Source organism: Notolabrus celidotus, chromosome 1 (assembly GCF_009762535.1).
Source record: "Notolabrus celidotus isolate fNotCel1 chromosome 1, fNotCel1.pri, whole genome shotgun sequence".
NCBI classification, from domain to species: domain Eukaryota; kingdom Metazoa; phylum Chordata; class Actinopteri; order Labriformes; family Labridae; genus Notolabrus; species Notolabrus celidotus.
In genome coordinates, this window is record NC_048272.1 from 22,135,040 (window position 1) to 22,162,700 (window position 27,661).

Genomic DNA, 27,661 nt, shown 5'->3' on the forward strand with positions numbered 1-27,661 from the left:
TCACTTAAGAGAGTCTATCATAAATACGGCTGTAAGATGGAAACACAATAACTCAGACTAGAAGAAATGTAAATTGAATGTTATTGTTTGTTTTGTTTTCAGAAATACATTCACAGCGCTGAGGACCTAGTGGAAAAGTCACGGTCTTGGCTCCATCCAGAGAAGCTCTGAGGAACATGACCGAAGCTCAAACCTCATTCTGGACAACCGACACCGTCTGCCCTACTTCCTGCGGTCAGCCATCTTACACACTAATCAGACACAGAAACACACCACACACACACACACACACACACACACACACACACACACACACACACACACACACACCACACACACACACACACACACACACACACACACACACACACACACACACACACACACACACACACAAGTGCATCTTAAATACAGAACTCTTTTTTTGAGGCATTAAGCACCTCGAAGTTTAGGGACATAAAAAGTTATCTACTTTAAGTTTCATATTTGGAGCTTTAAAACATGGATCTTGTTGAAATCTGTACACATGAAGCCACATCATACTCTCCAAGGACCCAGTTTTAACTTTGTGTTCAGTGAAATAAGTCTCTACCATTTCTTTCTACCCTTCTGTTTTCAGAGCCCACTTCCTGATGGGGCTCTATCCTGTAGAAGAACTGGACAGACTGTCTGGCGCTTGGATTCTACCCTGCACCCCCCCACCACCTGGGAGAATAGAAAAAGAAACGGGGTAAGATAGGACTGCTGGAATGACTAGATTTCAATTTCAATTAAGAAAGACTCCAGTACTCTTTTGATAAATGTTCCAGTCTACTGATATTTTTTCATGAAGGTTTAAGAGTAGAGTTTAACTCTTGTTGCTTTATTTCAGGTGATCCACATCGGGAATGCTACCATTATCACCCACAACCTGCCTGCCATCAACGGTACATCCACATTATTGACATGGTGAGAGCCAGCCTCTTAGAAACAAACAACACACCCAACATGTGATTCATCTTTGCATGAGTTTGTTAGATTAGGCGACAGAGGAGGAGTGACGCTTAACCAAGTTAGAACTAAACAACCATCAAGAGCAGAATTTTTGAGGGACCTCTGGTGGTTTTCAAGAACAGAAATAATACAAACCAATTTACAAAAAAGTAACAGACCAAAATATGTTTTTTGATTATTTGTTTGTTGTGGTCAGGTTCTCACTCCACCTTCGAAGACCTACCTCCTGATCCTCCCACCCTGATGGCCTACCTGAACTCCTCCTCCAAATTCACTCTCTTCAGACAGTTAGCTGAGGTGAGAGAGCTGTTTCTGTGTGTTTAAACTGTAAACCATGCTGTTCTGTTTGTGTGATAAGTCATATAGTGTATAAAACATGGATGGCATGGCCGCTCTCCAAAGTGAAGTTAAACTATTCTGACTTTCCCCAACCTGACTGACTGCAGCATAGTTTCTCTATGTTAACAGGTGGGACTCGGGTCAAACTAAAATATCACCGATTTTTTTTTAGTCTTATGGTGATGATTTATGTCCGACTGTTCATCCATCCAATACATCCACCCACCCACCACCCATCCATCCATCCATCCACCCACAAATCCATCGATCAATCAATTAATCAATCCATCTATCCATCCATCCACCCATCCATCCCTCCTTCCACCCATCCATCCATCCATACATCCACCCACCCACCCATCCATCCATCATCCACCCACAAATCCATCCATCAATCAATCGATCATCAATTAATCAATCCATCTATCCATCCATCCACCCATCCATCCCTCCTTCCACCCATCCATCCATCCACCTACCCGTCCATCAATTACTCAATCAATCAATCAATCAATTAATCCATCCACCCATCCATCCCTCTACCCATCCATCCATCCACCCATCCATCCCTCCTTCCATCAATCAATCAATCAATCGATCAATCAGTCAATCAATCAATCAATCCATTAATAACCCATTAATCTATCCATCCATCCACCGTTTCATCCATCCACCCATCCATCCCTCTACCCATCCATCCACCTACCCATCTAACCATCCATCATCCATCCATCCATCCATCCATCCATTTACTTTCCACTTATCCGGGTTGGGTCGCGGAGGCAACAGCCCAAGGAGATCGACCCAGACATCCCTCTCCCTGCAACACTTTCCAGCTCCTCCTTGGGAATCCCAAGGCGATCCAGACCATGTTGGATATATAATCCCTCCAACCGAGTTCTGGGTCTATCGCAGGGCCTTCTACCAGTTGGAGGTACCCAGAACACCTTGAAAGGGAGGCTCAGCTCAGCTCCCTCTTCACCACAAACTGACCCTTAAACTCCCTCACTTGAGGCAAAGACTTGTTCCCCACCAAGAGAGAGCAATCCACTGTTTTCATTATTTGATGTTATAAACAGGACTGATTGACAGCGTTGTTGACTCCTGTGGGACTCTGTGTACCAGATTAGAGGAGTAGTGGAAGAAGTGTAAAAATATAAACATAAACACCAAGAGAAGAGTCATTGAACTTTCAATAACCGATAACCGAGTTCAATAATTTTGGCTTCACTTTGTACAGCAGAGGGAGGTGGAGTCATCCATCTTTATGTACAGTCAGTATTAAATCTGTGTGTGTTTTTTTCTCACAGATATACAATCTATCCATGGAGCTAAACGATGCCGAGTTTACCATCCTGCTGCCGACAGACGATGCCATCAGGCAGCACCTCAGCAGGACTAACTCCTCCACCCTGGTAGGTCCAAGCTTCTATATCGACGTCCAGTTGGAGGATTTATATTTCTAAATCTGCTTTGTCTGACTACACGTCAAAGTATTGTTGGGCAAGATACCAAATCCTAAATTGGACGTCTGTATGTCCATAGTGATTTTGAGGAAAGCTGCTGATCCGTAAATCAACTCACTGTCTTTATATCTATTTGTCCATCACTCTGTCCAGGACCCTGATGTCTTTAAATATCACGTGGTTGTCAATGAGCTGCTCTTACCAGACCACGTGGCTGATGGCACATTGAAAAGCACTCTGCTGGGCTCCGAGTACCAAGTCCAGTTCCACATAAATGACCAAAACCAGGTCAGACCATCCGGAACATCAAAGTCACTTGATCAACCTCTCTTTCTTCTTGATTTTGTGTTCCTCTTCGTTCCAAGATTTGCCTCCTTCTTTTATATCAATCGAAATATATGGAAATAATCTTTTAAAGGCACGTTCAATATCCGTGTGGATGTTTTCTTTGAGGCACATTTTAAGTCTCTGTAATTTATAATTTATAGACTTTAATTCTAGCATCCATCTGAGCTATAAACACTGTTTTCCTCCTCTTCTCTTCCTGCAGCCGGCCGTAAACGATGTCCCTCTTGACAGCAGTCATGTTGACACTCAGGAGGGTGTCATCATAGTCATCCCTCAGGTCCTTAAAGTCCAACGCAACAGATGCAGCAAGAGGTCATCCTTAAACCAACGTAAGGACGGTAGGAGTGATGGATGAAAGGGTAGCTGGAAGGATAGAGGGATGAGATGGTTATTTTTGTCCCTGTTTGTGCAGCTGCATGAGGTGCAAAAGGCTTTCATGAAGTCAAATCAGGATCAGAGGCTGTTGTGATCACAGCCAGTAGCTACAGAACACTGAACAACACACATCTTCAACCGCTCTATTAGTTCAGTTATGAAAAAACGAAAGATGGATGAATGTTTTAAAGGCTTCGTCTGCTCCTCTCTCTCTCTGTCCTTGTCTCCAGGGAAGATGTGCAGACTGTGAAGGAGCGCCCAGATGTCTGTTCAGCTACAAACCAGTAAGAAAGCTTCATCTAATGAGGGCTGACACAATAACACGAACACCTGTGCACCATTATCCTCAGACACGGTACACCTAATGGCCCTGCATGAGATTTGATCACACGCGTTACCCAGCCGTCTCTGTTACTGCTCACGTGTCTACGTCTTGTGCAGGTTGTATCAGACTGATTTCATAGTCGTATGTTTTGTGGACAACAGCCGTCGATTTAAGGTTGTCACGATACTCAAATTTAAATTTCCATACAGCTTTAGTAAGAATTGAATCATATTGGTACCTATATCATATCATGGCAACACGACTGAACCCCTGGGGACTGGTTTGATCGTTAACATATCCAAAGATTGATCATGGAGATTGCTTAAAATTGACATTCTGAAAATCTCTGTTAATATGTTTGTGTATGTGTTGAGAATATTGTGACTGAAAAAGTTTGGTAAACACAACAACAGCTGGATGACTGAAACCAGTCTTGAAGACGTTCTTTGTTTTCCCTTCTCACGCCGTGTTACACTTTCTGACGTTTCATGCGTTCCCTTCAAAATATACAAATCATTTATTTCTGAAGATGTTTGGACTGAGGCTGTTTCATCTGAAGTCTGACCCATGGCGGAGGTTTTCCAGAGACTTTTCATCTTAGGTCTGACACCTCACTCTGAGACCTGAGGATGTCGATGTCAGATAACTAATTGCCATTTTTGAGAGAGCCTCTGGTCCTCAACGGCCACCGTTGCTTAGCTCGGGGGGGAGGGGGGGGTCCACAGACACAAATGGAGACGCCGACCAAAACACAGAGTGAAGGAATAACAGTTCAGGGGCCAACAAATGGGTGGCCGGATGCGGCCCGCGTATTGAATGCCTCTGGTCTAGTGGATATGCTGCGGCATTTCATAACGTGGCTCAGCACATTCAGCATTCACTGTATTTCACAGGGAAACCAAAATGCTCCCATACATGTGACTTACAAGATTCAGGAGGGTTTTCAAGTTCCTCTCCCCCTTCACTTGTCATGACTACCGCTGCACTTGACGAAGTGAGTGTGGATTGAACATGCAGTCATCACGTGAACACGCACAACTTTTTTCATCAACTGATCCACGGGCCATGTCCATGCCGAACGTGGAGAGGCATCCGAACGGATCACGGATCAACGATGATCCGTTGCAACACTACATTCTACACATTATAGTAAAAATATCGACAAAAATAGTAGCTAAACTTTAAATAAAACCTTGAAATTAGAAAATGTAATGAGTTTTCTGCCTTTCTTTTTGCCAGATGACTCCTAAGTTTAGGGTTAGTGAACAGTTAATTATCAAAAGCATCAGTAGCAGTAGACTAATTCATAACAGCACAGGAAACACAGACACATGCTCATGTAGAAAGGGTCATTTTTACAGACCGGCTAAATGAAGCCACATTTAAATCACTTTGAGGGACAGTGGGGGTCGCAAGTCTTTCGCACCTATATTTTGGGGGTTGTGGGCTGAAAAGTTTGGAATCCCTGGCTTAGCTGATGCTCAGGGTTAGGATGGAGGGGTTCATCCTAGAAACTGACAGCTAGATGTCGCTGATCGTCCGTTTCTACACACTGCACCTTTAACACAGCTTGTATTCTTCTGAATCGTGGCATCAAAAAGTATACACAGTGATTTTTTTTTTACAACCGGTTCCTCAGTCATCTCCGTGGAAGCTTGTGCTCTCTAACTACTCAGTTTGACTTCCTGTTGTCTGTTTATTGTAGGTCAGAGAACAGTTTCCAGTCAACATGCAATCCAACTGTAAATACAGGAAGCGAGTTGGATACAGGAGGAAGTCTGTGCCGGGCTGTGTCATCAAATGCTATAAGACAACTTCGGTGAGCGTCCTCTACTGCTTGCTATCTTTCTTCTAATAACTGCTGCTCAGTGCTGTGGGTTGGGTTGGTTATGTAAGTTGACATTGACTAACAGACATTTGTAAAAACTCTTCTTTGTTGGTGTTTTTATTTCCAACTCACTTCTGCAAACACTCCTGAATATTAATGTCTGAGTTCGAAAAAACACTGCTATCAAAAGCTCATGATCATGTGTCCTGCAGGACCACTCCTGCTGCCCTGGTTATTACGGCCATGAGTGTTACAAATGCCCGGGGGATGTCGGCAGCTGGTGCTCCAATCACGGGACTTGTTTGGACGGTACCTTTGGCAGTGGGGAGTGTCACTGCTACGAGGGTTTCCATGGCACTGCATGTGAGGACTGTGAGCCAGGACGATACGGAGTCAACTGCTCTTCTAGTAAGACACACACACACACACACACACACACACACACACACGCACGCACACACACACACACACACACACACACACAGGCTTTGTAATATATTCGTGCCTCACAATCGGGGCACTAATTGACTCACAGGGTGCAAAGAGGTTGGATTAAGTCTCCTGATAACTCACAGGTGTGTTTTGGGCGGAACATGAAACAAACCAATCAGTGCGTTTCCTCTCGTCCCTTTGAGGAGCCGGATGTGTCTGCAGGCAGGAGGATTACTAATAACCATAGACTGTATAAATAATGGACGTAGACTCCATGACCATCTGTTCCTGAGCGCTGTTTTGAAGCCAATCGTCGGCAGGAGCCATATTGGAAATGCAGAACTCAACCAAACTGGTGTGAGGAAAAGAGGCGGGCTTTGAGCCTCCTAGCCAACAGCTATGTGTTCCCACCTGTCAGTCAATTCAGTAATGTCATTATTTGGGCAAAACTTGTATTCTTAATATCTTCTGAACCGTCGCATTAGAAAAAATTCACCCCTCCGTACAGTGTGTGCCGATAGAGAAATTAGCTATGGAGACTGAAGCTGTTTTTTGAACCAGGCTGTAACATGTATATTTCTGCTGTAAAAGATCGTCGTCTTTGAATGGGTGTGTATGTGGTTTCCGGAGTTTCTGCAGCCAGTGCCTAGTGGACGCTCAATGAACTGCAGTTTATAACACTTCTGCATGTCTTAACTTTATTGAATATTTAAAACTCAGGACACGCTGACGGTATTAGACAGGACCTGACATTGACAACGTCCCATGTACGTTACATCAAAAAGGGGTTAGCTGTTAATCTCTATTTATGTGTTTACTTTTGTTGCGAGGTCATTTGGCTGTGATCCATACTGTGTGTGCAACGAATACGGTTTAGTCTCTGTTAGTACCTACGAGCATGCTGGTCGGTGTCTGTTACACAGGACTTCCACCAGATCCGTGTCTGGTCCGTCTCCGATCCGCTGCGGTCAGGCTCCATGCTCCCTCGCCGTCAACACCAACCGGTTGTGTTTTCAGAACGCAGCACGGAGCAGGACCGCCGGACAGCTGGAGTCATGTGACTGAGATTTTCCCGCAGTAATTACTGAATCAAGGATTGTCCTCTTCCTCTCCTCATCCATGTTGTCTTTCTGGTCCTCTGAAAACCTCTGACCTGTTGACTCCAGGCCTGGCTCCGCTCATCATGATGGTGTGTTGTTAAGTGAAATACGATCTGGTGATAACACAGAGTGTTTTATTCTGAAAATTAACTGGATGTTTTCATTTTGTTTTGGTGCCTGACTTCCTGTCCCGCTCCATCTGCTCTGTTGAGATTGATGCGTCGTGCTCCAGCATCCGGCAAGAATAGAAGTCTTGGGTATCTGATCCGGAGGGCTCTGACCTGCCGGATCAGATACGCAGCCGGGACGCAACGGAGCGGATCCAGTGGAAGTTAACACATTGACTAGAATAGAAACCTATCAGATCCGGTATGGATCTAGTGGAATTCTGGCCGTCATAGTTAACAGTTACGAAGCTTGTTTGACTCCCGATCTATGACTGTTGAGTGCATGTCATCTCCTCTCTGTCTTTGCTCAGCTGTGTTATAAAGATGTGTAAAAAGCCTGTGTGGAGTGGACAAGAGGGTTTTTTTTAATGAATGATGAAACCACCGGGATAAAACTACTGCCAAGTCAAACCTGTGTGTGTGTGTGTGTGTGTGTGTGTGTGTGTGTGTGTGTGTGTGTGTGTGTGTGTGTGTGTGTGTGTGTGTGTGTGTGTGTGTGTGTGTGTGTGTGTGTGTGTGTGTGTGTGTGTGTGTGTGTGTGTGTGTGTGTGTGTGTGTGTGTGTGTGTGTGTGTGTGCTTCTGTGTGATCTACAGAGTGTGCGTGTGCCCATGGGAAGTGTCAGGATGGTCTTGCAGGAAGTGGCAAGTGTATGTGTTATAAAGGTTGGAAAGGAGCTTCCTGTTCTGTAGGTAAGACACACACTCACACACACACACACACACGCAGCCCTTGTTATTGTGTCTACGCTCTTTTCTTCCATCTCCTTGTGTTTGTGTGTGTGTCTCAGAGATCAAGGATGACGCCTGTCAGGGAGTGTGTGATGAGAACGCCAAGTAAGTCTTCCTGCTGAGTGAACTCACAGAGCACAGTCAGTCCAGAAACCTGCAGCCACAGCGAGCAGGGAGAGCTAATGTTATCACTCTTCAGCAGAGCGCTATGACACAAAGGGATCAGATGCATCAGATATAAAGATCTGCAGACATTGATGATACATGCTGTGTCTGTAGAATAGATTTGCTAACGATTAAAAACACAGTATAACATGAGACTGCTGCCCTCAGCTTCATTCAAACATGTGTCCTCTGCTGCAGCTGTATCACAGGGCCACAGGGTTCAGCTGCTGTGTGTTTGTGCATGGCTGGATATGTAGGCAATGGAACCCACTGCAAGGTAAAACACCCTCACACACAGACTCATGAAAATGTCCTCCATTTACATGTATGAATGTATTTAAGACTTCTCTCTGGTTCTCTCAGAGCTGGATTTGTGCAGCAGGTCTAACGGTGGATGCTCACCGTTTGCTATCTGCACGAAGGTCTCAGCAGGTGAAAGGACCTGTACTTGTAGAGCAGGATACACTGGAGACGGTGTGGTCTGTCTAGGTATGTAGCCGTGACCGCTGACCTCTTACCTGAGGGTCCTGGGATTTAACAGACACCTGAAAGTCTTTGAATATCAGTGTGACAAAGTGGACTCAGACATGCCATTTGTGGCTGGCTGCAGTATAGGTCAAAAACTCTGACTCTGTGGTCAAACTTTAAAAAATAATTACACGTCGTACGAATGTTTCTCTCATCCGTATGCTGTGGTAATATGTATTTATTATTTGACTGTTTTGTGTTCAAGGCCTCTTTTTTCTGAAAAGTTTCTTTTTCGTTAGTTATTAGAGGTTAAAAAACGGGGTTTTACGTCCGTGTTTGCTTTGATTGACAGCTGCCGTAGAGAGAAACTCTGTAGGACTTCGGGACGCTGTAGGGCGGAGCTTGTTACCGTGGAAACACACAAATTCCCTACTGAACAGACTCTGGCTGCAGAAAATTTACAATGGGAAACGGCGGAATGACGCTCTCCATTATATATACAGTCTATGGTTGTGATATGTTCAAGTACCTTGGGAAGTTTGAGTATCAAGCGAGTATGTTGTCTATGTGTGTTTGTTTCATCATGCTTGTAATGAGTAGGGTGCTCAACCCTGTAGGGGAGGATGGTTGTGGCCAAGTGTTGATGATGGGTAATGCATGCCTCCTATAAATTTAGTTGGCTTTGATAAGCCAAGGTGGGAAACGGTCAGTAAAGGACACCAGGATCTATTGTGTTATGAGTTTAGTTATTCTTCGTTCCTTTTGTTTACATCTGCTTGTTTTATGCTTCCTGGTTGCACCTGTAAATAAATCTCTACTGATGGAACCTTCATTTATGCAGAAGTGGACAAAGTACACGTCTTCATTACTTAAGTTAAGTATTGATCCTCCTGGTCAAACGTTATTCCAATACAAGGGAAAGTTGTTCCTTAAAATTATTACTTGAGTTAAAGTTCTGGAGTAGTTGATTTTAAAAATGTGTAAGTGTTCAAAGTGCTTTTTAAAATATCTCAAAACGGGGCACTGGTGGCCTAGCGGTCTAAACACCCCACATACAGAGACTATAGTCCTTGTTGCAGAGGTCGCTGGTTCGACTCCCAGCCGCGACCATGTCCTGCATGTCTTCTTCCATTCTCTGCTCCCCACATTTCCTGTCTCTATTCAGCTGTCCTATCATAAAGGCACAAAAGCCCCCCAAAAATATAACTTTAAAAATACAGAAGTATTCAAAGTATTCTTTTAAATATCTCAAAACATATTTTCATAAAGCATGAGTGCAGTCAAGAATGCATGGTAGGAAGTCAACCTCCCCTTCGACAGAATTTAGCACCTTGTCTTGTAGAGTTATGTTGCATTTGACCTTTGGTCTTGAGGAGAGAGTCTTCAAAGCTAAAGAGAAACTTTTTGGAGTTAGATTTGACACCTTTATTGTTCCGGGTACATTTATTGAGGTAGAATGTTTATACAGATGGTTAACCCCCTGCCGTGCCCTTTGTCTGACCGTGTCCTTGGTCATTCAAAGAGAAAAGGTGTTACATTCTTTTTCTCAGAAAGAGAATCGTCCTGTCTTTCAGCTACGCATGTACACAAACAGTTTATGGTCTTTGGGATCTGACAGAAGTAGTGAGTAACTAGAGCATTAATAGAAATGTAGTGGAGTCAAAAGTACAGTATTTGACTTTAAATGGGGTCAAAGTAATAAGTTCCCCAAAAAAATGATACTCAAGTAAAGTACAGATACTCAAAAAATGTACTGAAGTATTGTTTGATTGTTTTCAACTAAAAACCTTTCCTCTTCTTATATGTTATTACTCAGTGAAGCACTTAGATTTATCTCTGTGTATGAAATGTGTTATACAATAAAGGTGCATTGCCTTACCTCAACTAAAATACTGAAATGTTTTTGGTTGACCCCAGAAATAAGAATCTTTTCATACGTCTTCAGCAACTTTGGTACAGGACCAGCACTACAGGTTGTTATAAAAATCTAGCTCCATTAGGAGAAACCTCTATCCAACAAGGCTTTATGAGTCAGATTGTCATGTTGCAAATGTGATCAATATTCATTTTTACAACCTGTTGTTCCCACAGAGCTCAACGGCTGCCTGGTGAGAAACGGAGGCTGCCACCCGTCAGCAGATTGCATCAGATCAGGCCCTAACATCGTAAGACAACCCCGTACTGTACACATGTCATGTTCTCATGGTCAGAGGGTCAGACCTGGATGTTTTGAGGGTTTCATTGATATAAACTCAACCTGCTGCTCTCTTTGCTCTCCTGAATACAACCGCCTGACTTGACTGTTGTCTCTGTTGCTCTGTTGTCGTCTGCAGACATCCTGTGTGTGCCGGATGGGCTTCCAGGGATCAGGGCGGTACTGCTACCCGGTCAACCCCTGCAAAACTGTAAGCACACGTGTCATTGCCTTTCACCTGCTTCGTTCTTTCCTGATAAACCCAAAAGGCATATTTAAACATTGAACTGGCACCAACTAATCGAAGGGTATCTGAAAACTAAGCTCCATCTGTTGGTGTAAGAGGAGTGTTAAATCACGGCCGTTATATCCAGGCCTTCGCACGGCAGGTACAGGGCAAGCATGCTGAGTGTGAAAGCATCGCCACATAGCTATTTGAATAGATTTTTCCACGCCTTGTTGCTGGGTGGTGAACAATGCATCATGGGGCAGTTGAAGTCACGTCACATACTTAAAGATTTCAGCCAATCAACTATACATCCTGGCATTTCTCGCAAACAATGTCACACTTTGAATTCAGAACTACCGAACATGATGCCAAACTTGGTGTGCATAGTGTGTCATTTGGACGCAGCCCAACAGTCTACGTCTTAACCCCAAATTGAACATCTTCCAACCTTGTCTTCGGCGGAACAGTGAGTAACAATCAGTAATCTCATCAGCACAGTCTGACTATTCTGAAGAGATGGAGATTGGGGGGTTTTAAATGTCAAAACAGAACTGAGTATGTGGTTTCAGATCTGCCAGAGGACGAGGGAACATTTGGTGATGATCCAGCTTTATATTTCAGAATTCAGAGCACTCTCTGACATTAACTCTGTCACAGCAGCAGAGGAAATTTCTGCCTCCAGAACTTCGGCAGGATCACTGCGGATGAAAGTGTTTGAGGTGAACCCAGAACGTAGTTTCATCTCCGGCTGCACTTCATGGCCCCCCAGTGAGGTAATACCTGCTGGATGAGCGAACAGCTGTGCCTCTGAGCTGGCATCCACTATCACAGCAATGAAGACTATGCTGGCCTCTAAGTTTTCTTACAGAGGGATGAAGCAGTGTTCAGTTTCACTCCCTTTCTTTAACTACACTGGTTTAGAGTTTAAGCACATTACCAATCAATAAATCAATCAATCAATCTTTATTTATATAGCACCAAATCACAACAAATTATATCATCAGACTCTTTCCAAGCAGAGCAGGTGTAGCCCGTACTCTATGTTCTATTATAAACAAAGACCCAACATCAAGACAGGATAAGATCCAGTCCCATCTTAAAGACAGGATTCACTCTGATCTCATCTTAACCCACCTTGAGCAGAGCACTTTGCAGTATTTAACTAGTTACAGTGACAAGGAAAAACTTCCTTTTAACAGGCAGAAACCTCCAGCAGGACCAGACACATGTTAGACACACATCTGCTGAGACTGTGTTGGGTCTGGAAAGAGGGATAGAGGAGAATTAGAGAGAGAGAGGGTGCGGGGATAGTGATGAGACGAGTAGTAGTTGTAGCAGCTGGAGTCTGGCACGTCCACAGCAGCAGAGATCCAGAGGAACCTGCGAGACAAGGGAGCTCAGGGACTCCAGAAAGGTCTATGGTTAGTGACTTTAATGGGACAGGAAGAGTTAAAGTAAGTGATAGGCAGAGAGAGGAGAGAGAGGGAAAGACAGGATCCCAGTGTGTCAGTCTAAGCCTATAGCAGCATAACTAAGAGCTGGTCCAGGCCTGATCCAGCTCTAACTATAAGCTTTATCAAAAAGAAAAGTTTGAAGCCTACTCCTAAAAGTAGAGAGGGTGTCTGCCTCCCGGACCCTAACTGGTAGATGATTCCAAAGGAGAGGGGCCTGATAGCTGAAGGCTCTACCTCCCATTCTACTTTTAGAGACTTTAGGTAACTATAAGCTCTATCAAAAAGGAAAGTTTGAAGTCTGCCTCCTGGACCCTGACTGGTTGATGATTCCACACTTTAAATTATTAAATCAGTGATCAAATGATGGTGTATTTTTTTCATTGTGTATCAGAAGTGTGTGTGTGTGTGTGTGTGTGTGTGTGTGTGTGTGTGTGTGTGTGTGTGTGTGTGTGTGTGTGTGTGTGTGTGTGTGTGTGTGTGTGTGTGTGTGTGTGTGTGTGTGTGTGTGTGTGTGTGTGTGTGTGTGTGTGTGTGTGTGTTTCTGCAGGACAATGGTGGCTGCAGTCGGTATGCTCGCTGTGAGTATCTAACTCGGGGTCAAAGGAACTGCACTTGCCTCAGAGGCCACATTGGTGATGGCTTTGAATGCCGAGGATCCACCAACAATGTGAGTCACATGACCTCTGACCTTTGACCTCTCCCCTGCAATCCACCTTCACAGAAAGTTCTGTTGTCTTTCTTGCAGGAGGTCTTCAGGCAGGCAGATAACTCTTTCTTCCGTCGAATGCTCACCGTAAGTCCGTTTGATATCAACCTATAAATGAAATTTACTTCCGGCTTTTGATTTGATGAGTTTTTGATAATACATCGATCAATCAATCAATCAATCATTATATGTATAGCGCCAAATCACAACAAACGTTATCTCAAGACGCTTTTACAAACATAGGAGGTCTAGACCACTGTATGTCAAATTATGAACAGAGACCCAACTTCAAGACAGGGTAAGACTCAGTCTGACCCCACCTTAATCCATCATGAGCATTGCACATCGCAGTATTTAGCAAGTTACAGTGACAATGAAAAACTTCCTTTTAACAGGCAGAAACCTCCAGCAGGACCAGACTCATGTTAGACACACATCTGCTGAGACTGTGTTGGGTCTGGAAAGAGGGATAGAGGAGAATAAGAGAGAGAGGGAGCGGGGATAGTGATGAGACGAGTAGTAGAAGCTGTTGCCGCTGGAGTCCGGAACGTCTTACCTAAAGGTTCTACCTCCCATACTACTTTTAGAGACTTTATGTACGACCAGCAAGCCTTCATGTTGGGAGCGTATAGTTCTCTAATAGATGTATGATTCTCCAAATAATGGTATTACAATTTACATTTGTGGTGTTATTGTTGTATTGATCAATCAGGTATCAACAAGCTTTGATGTATGCATGAAAAACAGTTTGAACACAAATCTCTTCAGATGATCATAAAATACTTATCCGATGAGGATATTTTGATGATATTTTGATGCATTCCCGACGACTCCTTTCAACAGCTGTTGTAAACCCATGCATCCTGGACAAACCTGGAAAACAGTTGACCAATTTTCCAGTCATGTATGATGTCCTGGAAAGATCCCAGTTTTATATGAAATCAAACTGATTCTGCTTTTTGTTTTCCTTTCTCAGAGGGGGAGCAATCGTGCTATCACCGGGGACGGACCGTTCACCGTCTTTGTCCCTGATGATCAAAACAACAAGGAGTCTGCGGTGTGTAAAACCTCTGCTGTCGTTTATTATCTAACAATGCTGTTAAAACGTTTCTCTAGAACATGTTTCTGCTTAATGCCTCAAAAAAGAGTTATGTATTTAAGATACGTGTGTGCGTGTGTGCGTGTGTGCGTGTGTGCGTGTGTGCGTGCGTGCGTGCGTGCGTGCGTGCGTGCGTGCGTGCGTGCGTGCGTGCGTGCGTGCGTGCGTGCGTGCGTGCGTGTGTGTGTGTGTGCGTGTGTGTGTGTAGTTTGAGGAATGGGACAGGTATGGTCGTCTGGATGAACTGGTTCGTTACCACATTGTTTCCTGTGAGGCTCTGACCCTGAGTGACCTTAAAACCACCACAACCACAGTCTCGACGTCGGGGGGAACACTTAACTTCAGCATTCAGAATGTAACGCATGCATACACACACACAGGCAAACACACACACACACAGCATCCTGTTCATCTTTTTTATCTATAACTTAAAGTATGATCTATTCCTTTACGTCTGCCGCACCTTTTTCTCTCTCTCTCTCTCTCTCTCTCTCTCTCTCTCTCTCTCTATCTCTTCTCTCACCCTCACCCCTATCCCCCCTCTCTCTCTCACCCTCCCTCTCTCTCTGCCACTCACCCCCTCCTCTCTCTCTGCCACTCACCCCCTCCTCTCTCTCTGCCACTCACCCCCTCCTCTCTCTCTGCCACTCACCCCTCCTCTCTCTCCCTCCTTTGCTCTTTCTCTCTCCCTTCTCCCTCCCTCTTTCTTTCTCTCTCCCTCACTCTCCTTTCCCCCCTTCTCTCTCTCCCTCTCTGTCTATCCCTCCCTCCCCCCTTTCTCTCTCCCTTCATCTCTCCTCTCTCTCCCTCCTCTGTCTATCTCCCTCTTCCTCTCTTTCTCCTTCTCTCTATCTCTCTCTGTCTCTGTCTATCTGTCTCTCCTTGAAGGGGTCAGTCTGGATCAACAACGTGTCGAGGATCGTGGCAAGCGATTACACCACAGCGAATGGCGTGATCCACCGCATCGACACCATGTTGACACCCTACAGGCTGCAGGACAAAGTGAACGTCCGCTTTAACAGTGTGCGCTGAGTTTGAGTGAACTGAATCAAAAATTGATGATCAATCAGATTTGACAAATATGCGTCGTGACTCCTCCCTCTCTCTGTTTAGATGAACTTCACCTCCGCGGCTCAGCAGTACGGCTACACCCGCTTCTACAGACTCGTGGAGGTAAACAAAAAACAGAATGAGCTGCGCCTCCTTCAGTCCTCTTTGAATTTCTTCTCCTCCTTCTGTGATATCTTGAAATACCGCTCCACCTTCTTTGGAGGAATGATAATAATAATAGTGATAAAGTCTGTTCCATAAACACAAACATCACACAAGCCTGAAACTCTAAATACAAATCAAGTGAAAAGAAAAATACATCTCAAATATGAAAATATTAAAGCAAAATGAATACATACATAAGGACTTATGACTCATCAGGCTACAACATATTAAAGCAAACACAAGTTATTAATCTGACACATAAGACAGGGACGGGACTAAAGCCTGGATAGTCGGCAGAGAAGATGAATCGAGTCAGTCGAGTCCCCAAACTGAAGTCTGAGTGGAGTCCTCATTATTGATATTATGTATTAAATTTCTCTTCATCTCCCTCTATCCCTCTCTCCAACACGGTCTCAGCAGATGTCTAACATGAGTCCGGTTCTGCTCGCGGTTTCTGCTTATTACTATATACTACTATAAACTTATAGTTAGAGCTGGCTCAGGCTTGGACCAGCTCTTAGTGCTCTATGCTGCTATAGGCTTAGACTGACACGCTGGGATTCTATCTCTCTCCTCTCTGTGCCTGTCTCTTTAAATCTTCCTGTCTCATTAAAGTTACTAACCATAGACCTTTCTGGAGTCCCTGAGCTCCCTTGTCTTGTAGGTTCCTCTGGATCTCTGCTGCTGTGGACGTGTCAGACTCCAGCTGCTACAACTGCTACTATCCGTCTCACCACTATCATCTCTCTTCATCTCCCTCTATCCCCCTCTCCAACACGGTCTCAGCAGATGTGTGTCTAACATGAGTTTGGTCCTGCTGGAGGTTTCTGCCTGTTAGAGGAAGTTTGTCCTTGCCACTTTAAATTGCTAAATGCTGTAAAGTGCTCTGCTCATGGTGGATTAAGATGAGATCAGACTGAATCCTTTCTGTCCAATGTCCAAAATAAATAAATAAAATAAAAACAAAAAAATTCAAAGTGACTTTAGCGTCACACTCTTAGGGGGTGAATCCTGATGAAGCTTGAGGTTGTCTCAGACTTCTCCTTCATGGTTATTTTATACATATCATAAATGTTGTGCTGCTTTTGTTTGTATTTACATAAAATACATTTTAAATCTTTAAAATCAAAATATATGGCATCCTTGCATTAAGTGTTGCTGAACAAGAGGACACGTGATACGTTTTTAGATCTCATGGTGAAGTCAGTGCTCGATAATCAGTGCTTGAGTCAAACTAGAGCCACAAGTCCTGAAAATTAGGAATTGAGTCAGACTCAACTGTGAAACAGATGTTCTTCTTTAGGGTTAGGGGCTTTGTATATCAGGAGGAGGACCTTAAATCAGTTCTGAGCGGTAAAGAGGGTCAGCGCAGAGCAGCTGATACAGCACTGATTTGCTCTTTGTCTGTAGTTTGTGTTGAAGGAGAAGCTGCTGAGATTTATGAGCTCAGTGTTTAGCTTTCGTGAGGCCGGATTAGAGCGCTCACAGAAAACGTTTCAGCAGGAGACAAAGTCATGAATCAGTGCAACCTCTCCACTCCTCATACATCTACACATCCTCTTCTTACACCTACTTCTCTTCGTCTTTCACATCTTTTTTATCACGACTTCCAGCATCCGCCCACAACCATTCCTCTGCACTCATCACCTCTTTCTTATCGACTCTAACAGCAACAAAAGACACTGCAGGAACAGTTTGACTTTAACCCTGTAAACTGTGTTGCATTTTGTCAAAGTCAACTTCAGCTGTCAAAAAATATGATCTCAATACAGCTCCAACATGGTTCTGTTGTTTATCCTCACTGTGCAGTGACATATTTGTGTTTTTAGATCGGACAATGAGGACAGGAATTTATCATAGACTGTGGAATTTACACAAACTACAGACCTCTCTGCAAGCTCTCCTGATATGAAAGTAATGGGATTAGGGAAAATACAGAACTCTTTTGTTTCTGTGCAGGATTCAGGTTTGATACCTGTGCTTCAGAATATCATTCACCAGCCGTTCACCATGTTTTGGCCCACAAACCAAGCCCTGGACTCCCTGCCAGCTGAGAGACAGCGCTGGCTCTCCAGTCCAGACAACCAGGAAGTTCTGGCTGCGACTGTGAAGGCTCACATCATACGTAACTCCAAGGTAGGAGGAGGAGGAGGAAGATCAATAATAAACTTGTTAATAATTTAATACTAAAACATATGATGATCACCATTTGCTTTTAACAAAGTTAGCTCGTTTAGGTTTTGATGAGAATGCGTGTGCCTGGTTTCAGGATTATTTGTCTGACAGATGTCAATGTGTGAAATTTGGTCAGACCAAATCAGACTTTCTGTCCATTGATAGAGGAGTGCCACAGGGTTCTGTTTTGGGTCCAGTTTTGTTCACTGTTTATATTAATGACATTGTTTCCTCTTTGAATGGTTGTCAGGCCCATCTCTATGCAGATGATGCTGTTGTTTACTGCATTGCAGATTCTGTAAAATTAGCCATGGACAACTTGCAACTTGCTTTTAATACTCTCCAACAGTCACTAATTAATCTTAAACTTGTACTGAATGAAAGTAAAACAAAATTCATGTTGTTCTCCAGGGCCAGAAACATTGATGATGAAAATGTACACATATCCACTTTAAATGCAGTTAAAATAGAAAGAGTCACTGAATTTAAATACCTTGGTATATGGCTTGATGAGAATCTAACATTCAAAAGCCATATAAACATTCTTGCCACCAAGCTAAAACAGAAAGTTGGTTTCTTGTACAGAAATAAATCCAGCTTCCCAGTGTCTTGTAGAAAAAGAGTTGTTGAAGCAGTGTTTTTATCTGTTTTAGATTATGGTGATGTGGTTTATAGACATGCTGCAGCTTCAACACTAAAACCCCTGGACTCCGTTTACCACTCTGCTCTCAGATTTATAACTGGTGACAGATATGACACTCATCACTGTGTCCTGTATGAGAAGGTTGGTTGGCCCTCTCTTGAGCAAAGGAGGAACAAACACTGGCTTTTATTTATTTTTAAAGCGCTTGTTGGAAAGCTCCCCACCTACCTCAGACTTGTTGGAATGGATTTGCGGATCCTATGGGACTCGCTCTTCCGATTGGCTCATTCTGAAAGTACCACGAATAAATACTGAACTGGGTCGATCAGCATTCTCCATTGATGCTCCTAAATCATGGAATACCCTCCAACAGACTTTGAAGCTGAGATCCTTTCCATCTCTTGCAGAGTTCAAGACCTTGATCTCTGACCACTGTGTCTCAAACTGTATCTGTTTTAATTAATCTATTATTTTGTGTATGATTGTGTTTGTTTGTTTGTTGTTTCTAATCTAACTGTGATCTCGACGACATTGGAAATGAGGGAAATCTCAATGTCTTTTCGAGAATAAATAAAGGTTTGAATGAATATGACCCAAAAAGAAAAACCTTAATGCGTCAAATTGATTTTTTAAAATTTGTTGATTTATCAGTCTGTTATGGAATTTGATCTCAAGGAATTTCAATCATGATTTGAAGTAAAATGTATGTAAAATGATTTAAAATCAGAATAAAGAGATTAATTTTAGAATTATGAGATTAAAGTCAAAAGTATCCCTTAATATCAGAATTATAAGATTAAAGTACGAATTATGAGACTAAAGTCAACTTTATGAGATCAAATCAGAATTATGAGATTATAATCAGAATTAAGAGATTCAATTCAGAACTTTTAGATTTGTCAGAATTATGAGATTAAAGTCAAAATTATACAATTAAAATCAAATTTATGAGATTCAAGTCAGAATAATGAGTTTAATTTTGAGGTGCAGAGATTAAAATCAAAAGTATCCCTTAATATCAGAATATTGAGATTAAAGTCAGAATGATGAGATCAATCAGGATTATGAGTTTGTCAGAATTATGAAATTAAAGTCAGAATTCTTATACTTTAATCTCAGAATAAAAAAAAATACATCTTTAAATAAAAGATTGCTCACCTACTTCCAAAGTAAAGTTGTTTTCAGTGTCCTTGATCCTCTTCCGTAGATCATACAATCATGACAGATCTTTTTCCCGAGTTAAAATACAAACACCATTTAACCCTTGTGAAAAGGTAATATCCTCTAAAAGATGCAGGATTGTCTTGATTCAAAGTTCATAGTTCAAAGTTTGTTTTTTACCCATTTAACCGACCCTTCAAAAGAAGAATATTTATGTACAACTTATTTTTAAAGAACGAGATGGTTCTTTTTTTACTCGTGTTGAGGCTTTGTTGTCCTTCATAGGGAGATGTAGGATTGATAGAGTGTAGAGGAAGTGTATGGTCCATTAAATACATCTTATTGTATTTCCTGTGTGTGTGTGTGTGTGTGTGTGTGTGTGTGTGTGTGTGTGTGTGTGTGTGTGTGTGTGTGTGTGTGTGTGTGTGTGTGTGTGTGTGTGTGTGTGTGTGTGTGTGTGTGTGTGTGTGTGTGTGTGTGTGTGTGTGTGCGCGCGTGTGTGTAGGTGCTGGGTGTCAGTCAGCCGAGTAAATATGCATGGTTTCGGACCATGCATGGATCCAAAATCAAATTCAGCTGTGACAAGACCCTGGTGGTGAGAAAACACACCCCGTCTGGAGGACAGACATGCTGACGTTTAAAACTATGAATCGACTCGTCTTACCTTTTAGCTGTGACTGATTTACTCTGTGTTTGTGTGTCCAGGGGGCTGTATTGATAAACGAAAATGCAGCCAAGATAGTTGAGCGCTTTATGAACTTCAAAGAGGGCGTGGCTTATGGCATCGACCAGTTACTGGAGCCACCCGGCCTGGGAGCGCACTGTGACAGCCTGGAGAACAAGACCACGAAGGTGAGTTGTGCTAGCACTGGTACTTCAGTATGTTCACAGTCGTCCAGCAGAGGCCGCAACATACAGTTTCTCTGCAGCACGTGTACCTTCAGAGGGGAAGTGTATGAACCTAGAAGTGATACACAAGGGACAAGGAATACAGAACAAGGAAAATAAAAACCTGAACCAGAGCAACTCATGACTCTTTGTTTTTTTTAAATGTCTCAGGGGCGCTGTGGACGCTGTGTGTCACCTCCATCCTGCCCTTTCAGAAACCAGGACACGGTAAGATCAGCCTTTCTGCTGAAACGTACCCTGCATACCAAACATTTAGTATCCCAGATTAAACGATTCCTGATGTGTTTCAGGGGCAGAAGGAGAATTGTGCGAGTTACCGCACAAGGTCAAGGGGTTTTTACTCACATTGGTACGCTGGCCTGGATTCTGAGTTCTGCAGGAGGGTGTGTCAGTATGATGCCTGGGTTCAAAAATGCTGCAAAAACCACTACAGTCGTGATTGTCAAGGTAAGGATGCTCCTTCGTCAGACATCTGTCTTAACCCTCCTACAGAGGTCCAGAGAGGATCTGGAGTCTGACCTGTGGCTCCATGTTATCATTCGTGTAACCTGGAAAAGGAAGCCAAATTTGTGAGTGCTTGTCTGGATTTTGGTATCCGTAGTGTTCTGGTTTCCGTTTGTAGTCACCACCTGTGGTTGGTTTTGCAAGTTTGAACATTTTCCTGCTAGAGTTCCATCATCAGGCCTGACTATAGCTAACATCTGGTGTTATTTCAGTGGCGCTGAAGTGTCTTAGGAAGGCAGGTTCTCTTCCTGTGTTTGACAAACCAAAATGTCTGCCATGAGGAGGAGCAGTGTGCACTTTCTCTTTGTTACCTGAGAGATCCTTGCTGTGTGTTTTGGTCTCACATGCTCTGTGTGCTTCAGCTTGTCCAGGTGGCGTGGAGGCCCCTTGTGGAAATCATGGCAGCTGCAATGATGGTCTTCGAGGTTCAGGAACCTGCAATTGCCACCAAGGCTTCAGAGGGAAAGCCTGTGAGCTGTGTGTACGTGGATACTACGGCCCCAACTGCACAGGTAGACCAGAATGCACACTCAGGTTTACACACACAACTCAAACACAGTGCCTTGGCAGTGGGTACAGCAACACAATATACATCTCCAAAAGACAAGATGAAGATGTGGTGTTGGGAGTTTCTTTGTGAATTGCATTTCATTAGATTTAGATTTAGATACAAGTGAGGGGAAGAGAGAGCGCAAGATTGACAGACGGATCGGGGCAGCGTCTGCCGTGATGCAGACGCTGTATCAGTCTGTCGTGGTGAAGAGAGAGCTGAGCCAGAGGGCAGAGCTCTCAATTTACTGGTAAATCTACGTTCCAACCCTCACCTATGATCACGAGCTGTTGGTAGTGACCGGAATAACAAGATCGCGAATACAAGCGGCCGAAATAAGCTTTCTCCGCAGGGTGGCTGGGTTCAGCCTTAGAGATAGGTTTAGGAACTCAGACATCCGGGAGAGGCTCAAAGTAGAGCCGCTGCTCCTCCGGATCGAGAGGAGCCAGATGAGGTGGTTCGGGCATCTGGTCAGGATGCCTCCCGGACGTCTCCCTGGGGAGGTGTTTCGGGCATGTCCATCTGGGAAGACCCAGGTCACGTTGGCGAGATTATATCTCTCAGCTGGCCTGGGAACGTTTCGATATCCTCCCAGAGAAGCTGGGGGAAGTGGCCGGGGAGAGGAGTGTCTTGGCTTCCCTGCTGACCCAGCGACCCGGACCCGGATAAGTGGAGGAAAATGGATGGATGGATTTAGATTTGATTTGGACTTCACTGTCAGGTCATCTGTTCATGTCTTTGTCTCGTTTTTTAAGGCCGTTGTATTCATTCCTGTGAGAGGTAGTTTGTTTCGCAGTCAAGAGTAGACCATCCATCCTTTAGGCCAACAATAAATCCAACATAAAACACACAGACTTTTTTCTGCCATAATCCTGCAATGAATGACGCCACATATATCATTTTTTAAACTTCTTCCAACACGGCAAGAAAGCACTGAAGGATTAATCTTCTTTCCCAGAATGCATCATTAGACATCCCTGTTTCAGTTTGTGATAACTGATCCTGCAGACACACCCTAACCCATCCATGCAGAGGTATGATTACAGTAAGGGGACCACAACACAAGTCCCTGGTGTAATGTCACTCAACTCCTCTACCCACCTTTAAAAACGCCATCTGAAGTCAGCCTCAAACCCCTTCAGCTCTCCTTCAGTCTGTCGCCATAGCAACAGTCCCCACTCACCATCACACAGCTGGATGTTGTTCAAGCAGACGAAGCCGACAGCTGTGTTCACCCAGAGACGCCCTCCAAGACCGGGTGTTTAATCAGCTGCTGATCGTCATCTGTTCGGGTTTCAAAGTTTTCCTGCGATGATCTCCTCGATGTTTATCAACATGGGTCTTCATTAATCACTACGTATAAAGATGTATAATGATGGAGGCGTCTCCACCTCCTCCCAGTGTGCAAAACTGAAGCCAAAATACCCTGGTGGCAGGCACAGATACCTTTTGCCAATGACGTCATTTGGAGAGTGTGTGCAGTAGGGATTGGTTGGTGGGGCTGTGATGTTGATGTCCCGCCCCTTAAACAGCAATGCTCCCTCAGGTGTGTCCAGACTACAGCAGGTTTGAAGCAGACAGACAGTAAGAGCAGGTCTAGACCATTCTCTTTGCTACTAGCAAAGACCCAACATTAAGACAGGATAAGATCCAGTCCCATCTTACAGACAGGACTCAGTCTGACCTCATCTTAATCCACCATGAGCAGAGCACTTTGCAGCATTTAGCAAGTTACAGTGGCAAGAACAAACTTCCTTTAACAAGCAGAAACCTCCAGCAGGACCAGACTCATGTTAGACACACATCTGCTGAGACCATGTTGGAGAGAGGGATAGAGGGAGATGAAGAGAGATGATAGTGGTGAGACGGATAGTAGTAGTTGTAGCAGTTGGAGTCTGGCATGTCCACAGTAGCAGAGATCCAGAGGAACCTACGAGACAAGGGAGCTCAGGGACTCCAGAAAGGTCCATGGTTAGTAACTTTAATGGATAGGAAGAGTTAAAGTGAGTGACAGGCAGACCGAAGAGAGAAAAAGACAGGGTCCCAGTGTGCCAGTCTAAGCCTATAGCAGAATAACTAGGACTTGGTCCAAGCCTGAGTCAGCTCTAACTATAAGCTTTATCAAAAAGGAAAGTTTGAAGCCTACTCCTAAAAGTAGAGAGGGTGTCTGCCTCCCGGACCCTAACTGGTAGATGATTCCAAAGGAGAGGGGCCTGATAGCTGAAGGCTCTACCTCCCATTCTACTTTTAGAGACTTTAGGTACGATGAGCAGGTCTGCATGTTTTGGAATCTAGTGTTAGTTATGTTTCTTCTCACCATTCCTCCTTCACTCAGATAATCTGGTGCACACGGCGCAGCAGGAGCCTAAACAGAGCTGTCAATCGTAATGTTAAGAATAATTTAGTTTGACCTGAATCCCATCTGTTAACAGGCTGAGGCTAAATCTGTCATTAGGGGGAGCAGCGATTGGTTTGGCTCCAATTTTAGATGGCTGCCACGTCATCCATATTTTTATACTCTCTATGCAATGGAACAAAGAAAGCTGAATGTCTTTATATTCATACAGGAGCTCCAACTGCTACCTAACATTGAATATGAGGAACTGAACCAGACAGGAAGCTTGGGTGTTGGAAATAACGTCTCCACCCTCACGGTTTTATGGTTCAATATCTGAAATGGTTGGATTGAAGGAGATGTGTTTTTTTCCTTTCAGCCTGCAGATGTGAAAGGGGAGAGTGTGAGGATGGAATTGAAGGTTCTGGGAGGTGTTCTTGTGTGCCGGGTTGGGAGGGTGAACGCTGCCAGATCAAAGAAGGTGAGTATCCCACCTGAATGTAACATTAGTTCAATTAATTTATAAGAGTCTAGGCTGTTATAATTAGAGGTTCTGTTTACAAAACATGGATTTTCAAAGATGTTCTTGTACAGTCATGAAAAACGTGGAAATGTCGTGGAATTTAAAAAATAACAGTTTCAAGCCTGGAGAAGTTTTGGGACATTAAATAAACCCAGACAGTTTTTGGAAAAGTCATGGAAATTTAGTTCACAGACACCTAAATGAAAAGTAAATCCTGTAAACATCTTACTTACTGATTTAAGATAAGAATAACATGGATTGTACTCTTATTTTTCATGTATACACAGCTGTTTCAGAAAATGTATGGTCTTGAAAATGTACCTCAAAGACATGGAAGTCATTTAAATGTATAGCAAAAATTGTATGAACCCCATATTATATGTTGTCTTGCAGACAGCTCTTACAAAAATTTAGTTTTTTTTTTTTTTTAACTTAATTTTTATTCATTTTTCTCATCAACAATACAATGTAAAAATGTCTTCTTTTTTTTTTCTTTTTCCAGCTGTATAGTTACATTCGGACATTATGACAGAATCAGATAACACAAATACAATAAAGCAAAATGTCCACTCCAGAGAATATACATACAAACAATATTACACACATACATACAAGTGTAAGGATAAATGTTCGTATGAGTAAAGGAGAAATGAAAATCATAATTAAATATTGTAATCATGAAGAAATAAATTCTAATCCACTCAGAAATATTGCGTGTCAAAGTACAGGCGCGAAGATGAACCCAGGAAAAGGTAATGCATGATCTTGGTCTGCGCCTAGATTAAACATCACTCTCTATTGCATTAGTAGAGCCAGTACAGGTCTCCACCTTGTTGTAAAAGTTTCTCTTTGGAGTTTTAATTGGTATGTAATTTGTTCCATTTGATAAATGTCCCAAACCTTCTGGATCCATATATTGTAAGTGGGAGGGTCTGGTTTCAACCAGCGTATGGTGATGCACTTCAGGGCCGCTGTAGACAGGATATTAAACAAGTACTTTTTGGCCCTCCCATTCAGGCCAACTGGCATCACTCCGAGTATTGCCACCAAGGGGTCTTGAGGAATGTCCTTTTGGAAGACCTCTTTCAGTGCATCAAATACTTCTCTCCAGAACAAGTTTAGTTTTGGACATGACCAGAAGATGTGGGTATGGTTAGCCACATGGTTTCCGCAATTCCTCCAACAGGAGCTAGGATGTGCCTGGCACATTTTGGATGATATTTCCGGAGTTCTAAAAAATCTAGTAACAATTTTCCATTTAAACTCCCTCCATGTGTTTGAGTTTGTAACCAAGTGTGCTTCTGTACAGACCTCTTCCCAAATGTCTTCTGATATAGCCATGTTTGTTTCGATTTCCCATCTCTGCTTCACCCGCAGTGTGTTGTTTGTATTCATAGTTAAAAATATGTTATAGTTTGCCAATTATTTTCTTATCACCCTTCCCTTTTTGTATAAGCATTAGGAATTCTTCTATGGGGGTGGGATTTATAAGTTTGTCCCACTCCTTTTGAGTCTTCAAGAAGGTTCTTAGCTGTAGGTATCGAAAGAAGTCTGTCCTAGGGAGATCAAATTCAGTTTTCAGCTGTTCAAATGTTTTAAAAACATTATCTCCAAGCAATTGGTGCAGATAGCACAGCCCATTATCTGACCACCTTCTGAACCCAATATCCAGGTTGTTAGGTGTAAAAGACTCCATGAAGCCAATGTTTGTTAATGGTGAGATAAGCTTTGGCAGCCCAAAAGCTATCTGTATTCTATTCCAGAATTTGTGAGTGGTCTTAGTCCAGTCTGCCAATTCTTTTGAAGATGTATTTAAAAAAGGCAGGAACTGCATAGGCACTGGGCACATATTTTTCTCAATGTTGAGCCAGCGTGTGTATGTGCTATTCTGCATCCATGCTGTCAAGGGCCTCATTTGTGAGGCCCAGAAATAATATTTGAGGTTTGGGAGTTTTAGACCTCCATCTAACTTAGATAACTGTAGGGTTTTCAGCCTTATTCTAGGGCGCTTATTTTGCCAAACAAATTTTTAATTGATTTTATCTAAATTGTCAAATGAGGCTTTTGGAATTTCTACAGGTAGCATCTGAAATAAGTACAAGAGTCTGGGCAGAACATTCATACGAATACTTTCAACACGACCAAAAAGGGTCAGAGGGAGCATAGACCATCGTTCCAAGTCACTATGTATACATTAAATTAGCTTACCATAATTAGATTCAAATACATTTTTAACGCTGGGGGGATGTATATACCAAAGTATTTAATGCCCTTTTCAGGCCATTTGAATCCACTTTGATGTTTCACACTTTGTGGGATTCTGCTGTTTATGTCCATAGCCTCGGTTTTATCAACATTAACTTTATAACCGGAATAATATCAAAATTTAGAGATAAGCTCCTTTTAAATGTGGTATTGTTAGTGCTGGCTCTGTCAAATATAATAATACGTCATCCGCATAGAGGGATAATTTGTGCTTCTCTCCATCTATTACAATTCCCTTTAAATGCTCATCATCTCTAATTAACTGGGCCAGTGGCTCTATACACATAGCAAACAGCAAGGGTGATAAAGAGCAGCCTTGTCTGCAACCACGTTCCAAAGTAAACCTTACCGATCTGTAACCATTCACTTTAACAGCAGCCTGTGGAGATGAGTAAAGTGTTTGTATCCAGTTTATAAAGTTTGGCCCGAATCTGAATCTTTTTAATGTTTGGAATGAATATTGCCATGACACACAGTCAAAAGCCTTTTGGGCATCTAAAGAGATAATAAACGAATCTGAGTTCATTTTCTTTTGATGAGATATAATATTTAACAGCCGCCGTAAGTTATCTCCATAGAACCTTCCTGCTATGAACCCAGTTTGGTCAGGGTGGATAACTTCGGTGATTATCTGATTAACTCGGCGAGCCAGGATTGCAGTTAAGATGCGCAGATCACAATTAAGCAGGGATATAGGCCTGTAGGACTGGCATTCGGTGGGATCTTTACCCTCCTTATGTATTACCACAATTGTAGCCTCTGTCCAGGATGGTGCCATAGTTTTTGTCTGTAATGCATGGTGATATGCTTTCAACAACAGGGGAGATAATATATCTTTAAACATTTTATAAAACTCATTAAAATAGCCGTCTGGCCCTGGACTTTTGTTGTTTTTAAGTGTAGAAATAACCTGCTTAATCTCACATTCCTTAATCGGCTCGTCCAATTTCTTCGCTGTTGATT

At 43.0% G+C, this 27,661-nt stretch overlaps 1 protein-coding gene across 1 annotated transcript in view; it reads left to right on the top strand.

Annotated features, from left to right (window-relative positions):
* The window catches only part of stab1 (stabilin 1), a 95,840-nt gene that overhangs the window by 50,349 nt on the left and 17,830 nt on the right, over nucleotides 1-27,661 (top strand). The window contains 33 exon segments of the mRNA XM_034697436.1: nucleotides 103-124; nucleotides 127-201; nucleotides 204-234; nucleotides 620-675; nucleotides 678-730; nucleotides 872-923; nucleotides 926-958; nucleotides 1,190-1,290; nucleotides 2,643-2,747; nucleotides 2,952-3,086; nucleotides 3,349-3,469; nucleotides 3,744-3,805; nucleotides 5,552-5,665; nucleotides 5,887-6,082; nucleotides 7,969-8,064; nucleotides 8,163-8,208; nucleotides 8,467-8,544; nucleotides 8,630-8,757; nucleotides 10,828-10,901; nucleotides 11,070-11,141; nucleotides 13,161-13,280; nucleotides 13,359-13,406; nucleotides 14,296-14,376; nucleotides 14,627-14,773; nucleotides 15,307-15,441; nucleotides 15,532-15,591; nucleotides 17,593-17,769; nucleotides 20,118-20,207; nucleotides 20,318-20,464; nucleotides 20,672-20,728; nucleotides 20,812-20,968; nucleotides 21,388-21,537; nucleotides 24,290-24,391. Of these exon segments, the coding sequence (XP_034553327.1) occupies nucleotides 103-124; nucleotides 127-201; nucleotides 204-234; nucleotides 620-675; nucleotides 678-730; nucleotides 872-923; nucleotides 926-958; nucleotides 1,190-1,290; nucleotides 2,643-2,747; nucleotides 2,952-3,086; nucleotides 3,349-3,469; nucleotides 3,744-3,805; nucleotides 5,552-5,665; nucleotides 5,887-6,082; nucleotides 7,969-8,064; nucleotides 8,163-8,208; nucleotides 8,467-8,544; nucleotides 8,630-8,757; nucleotides 10,828-10,901; nucleotides 11,070-11,141; nucleotides 13,161-13,280; nucleotides 13,359-13,406; nucleotides 14,296-14,376; nucleotides 14,627-14,773; nucleotides 15,307-15,441; nucleotides 15,532-15,591; nucleotides 17,593-17,769; nucleotides 20,118-20,207; nucleotides 20,318-20,464; nucleotides 20,672-20,728; nucleotides 20,812-20,968; nucleotides 21,388-21,537; nucleotides 24,290-24,391 (3,121 nt within the window).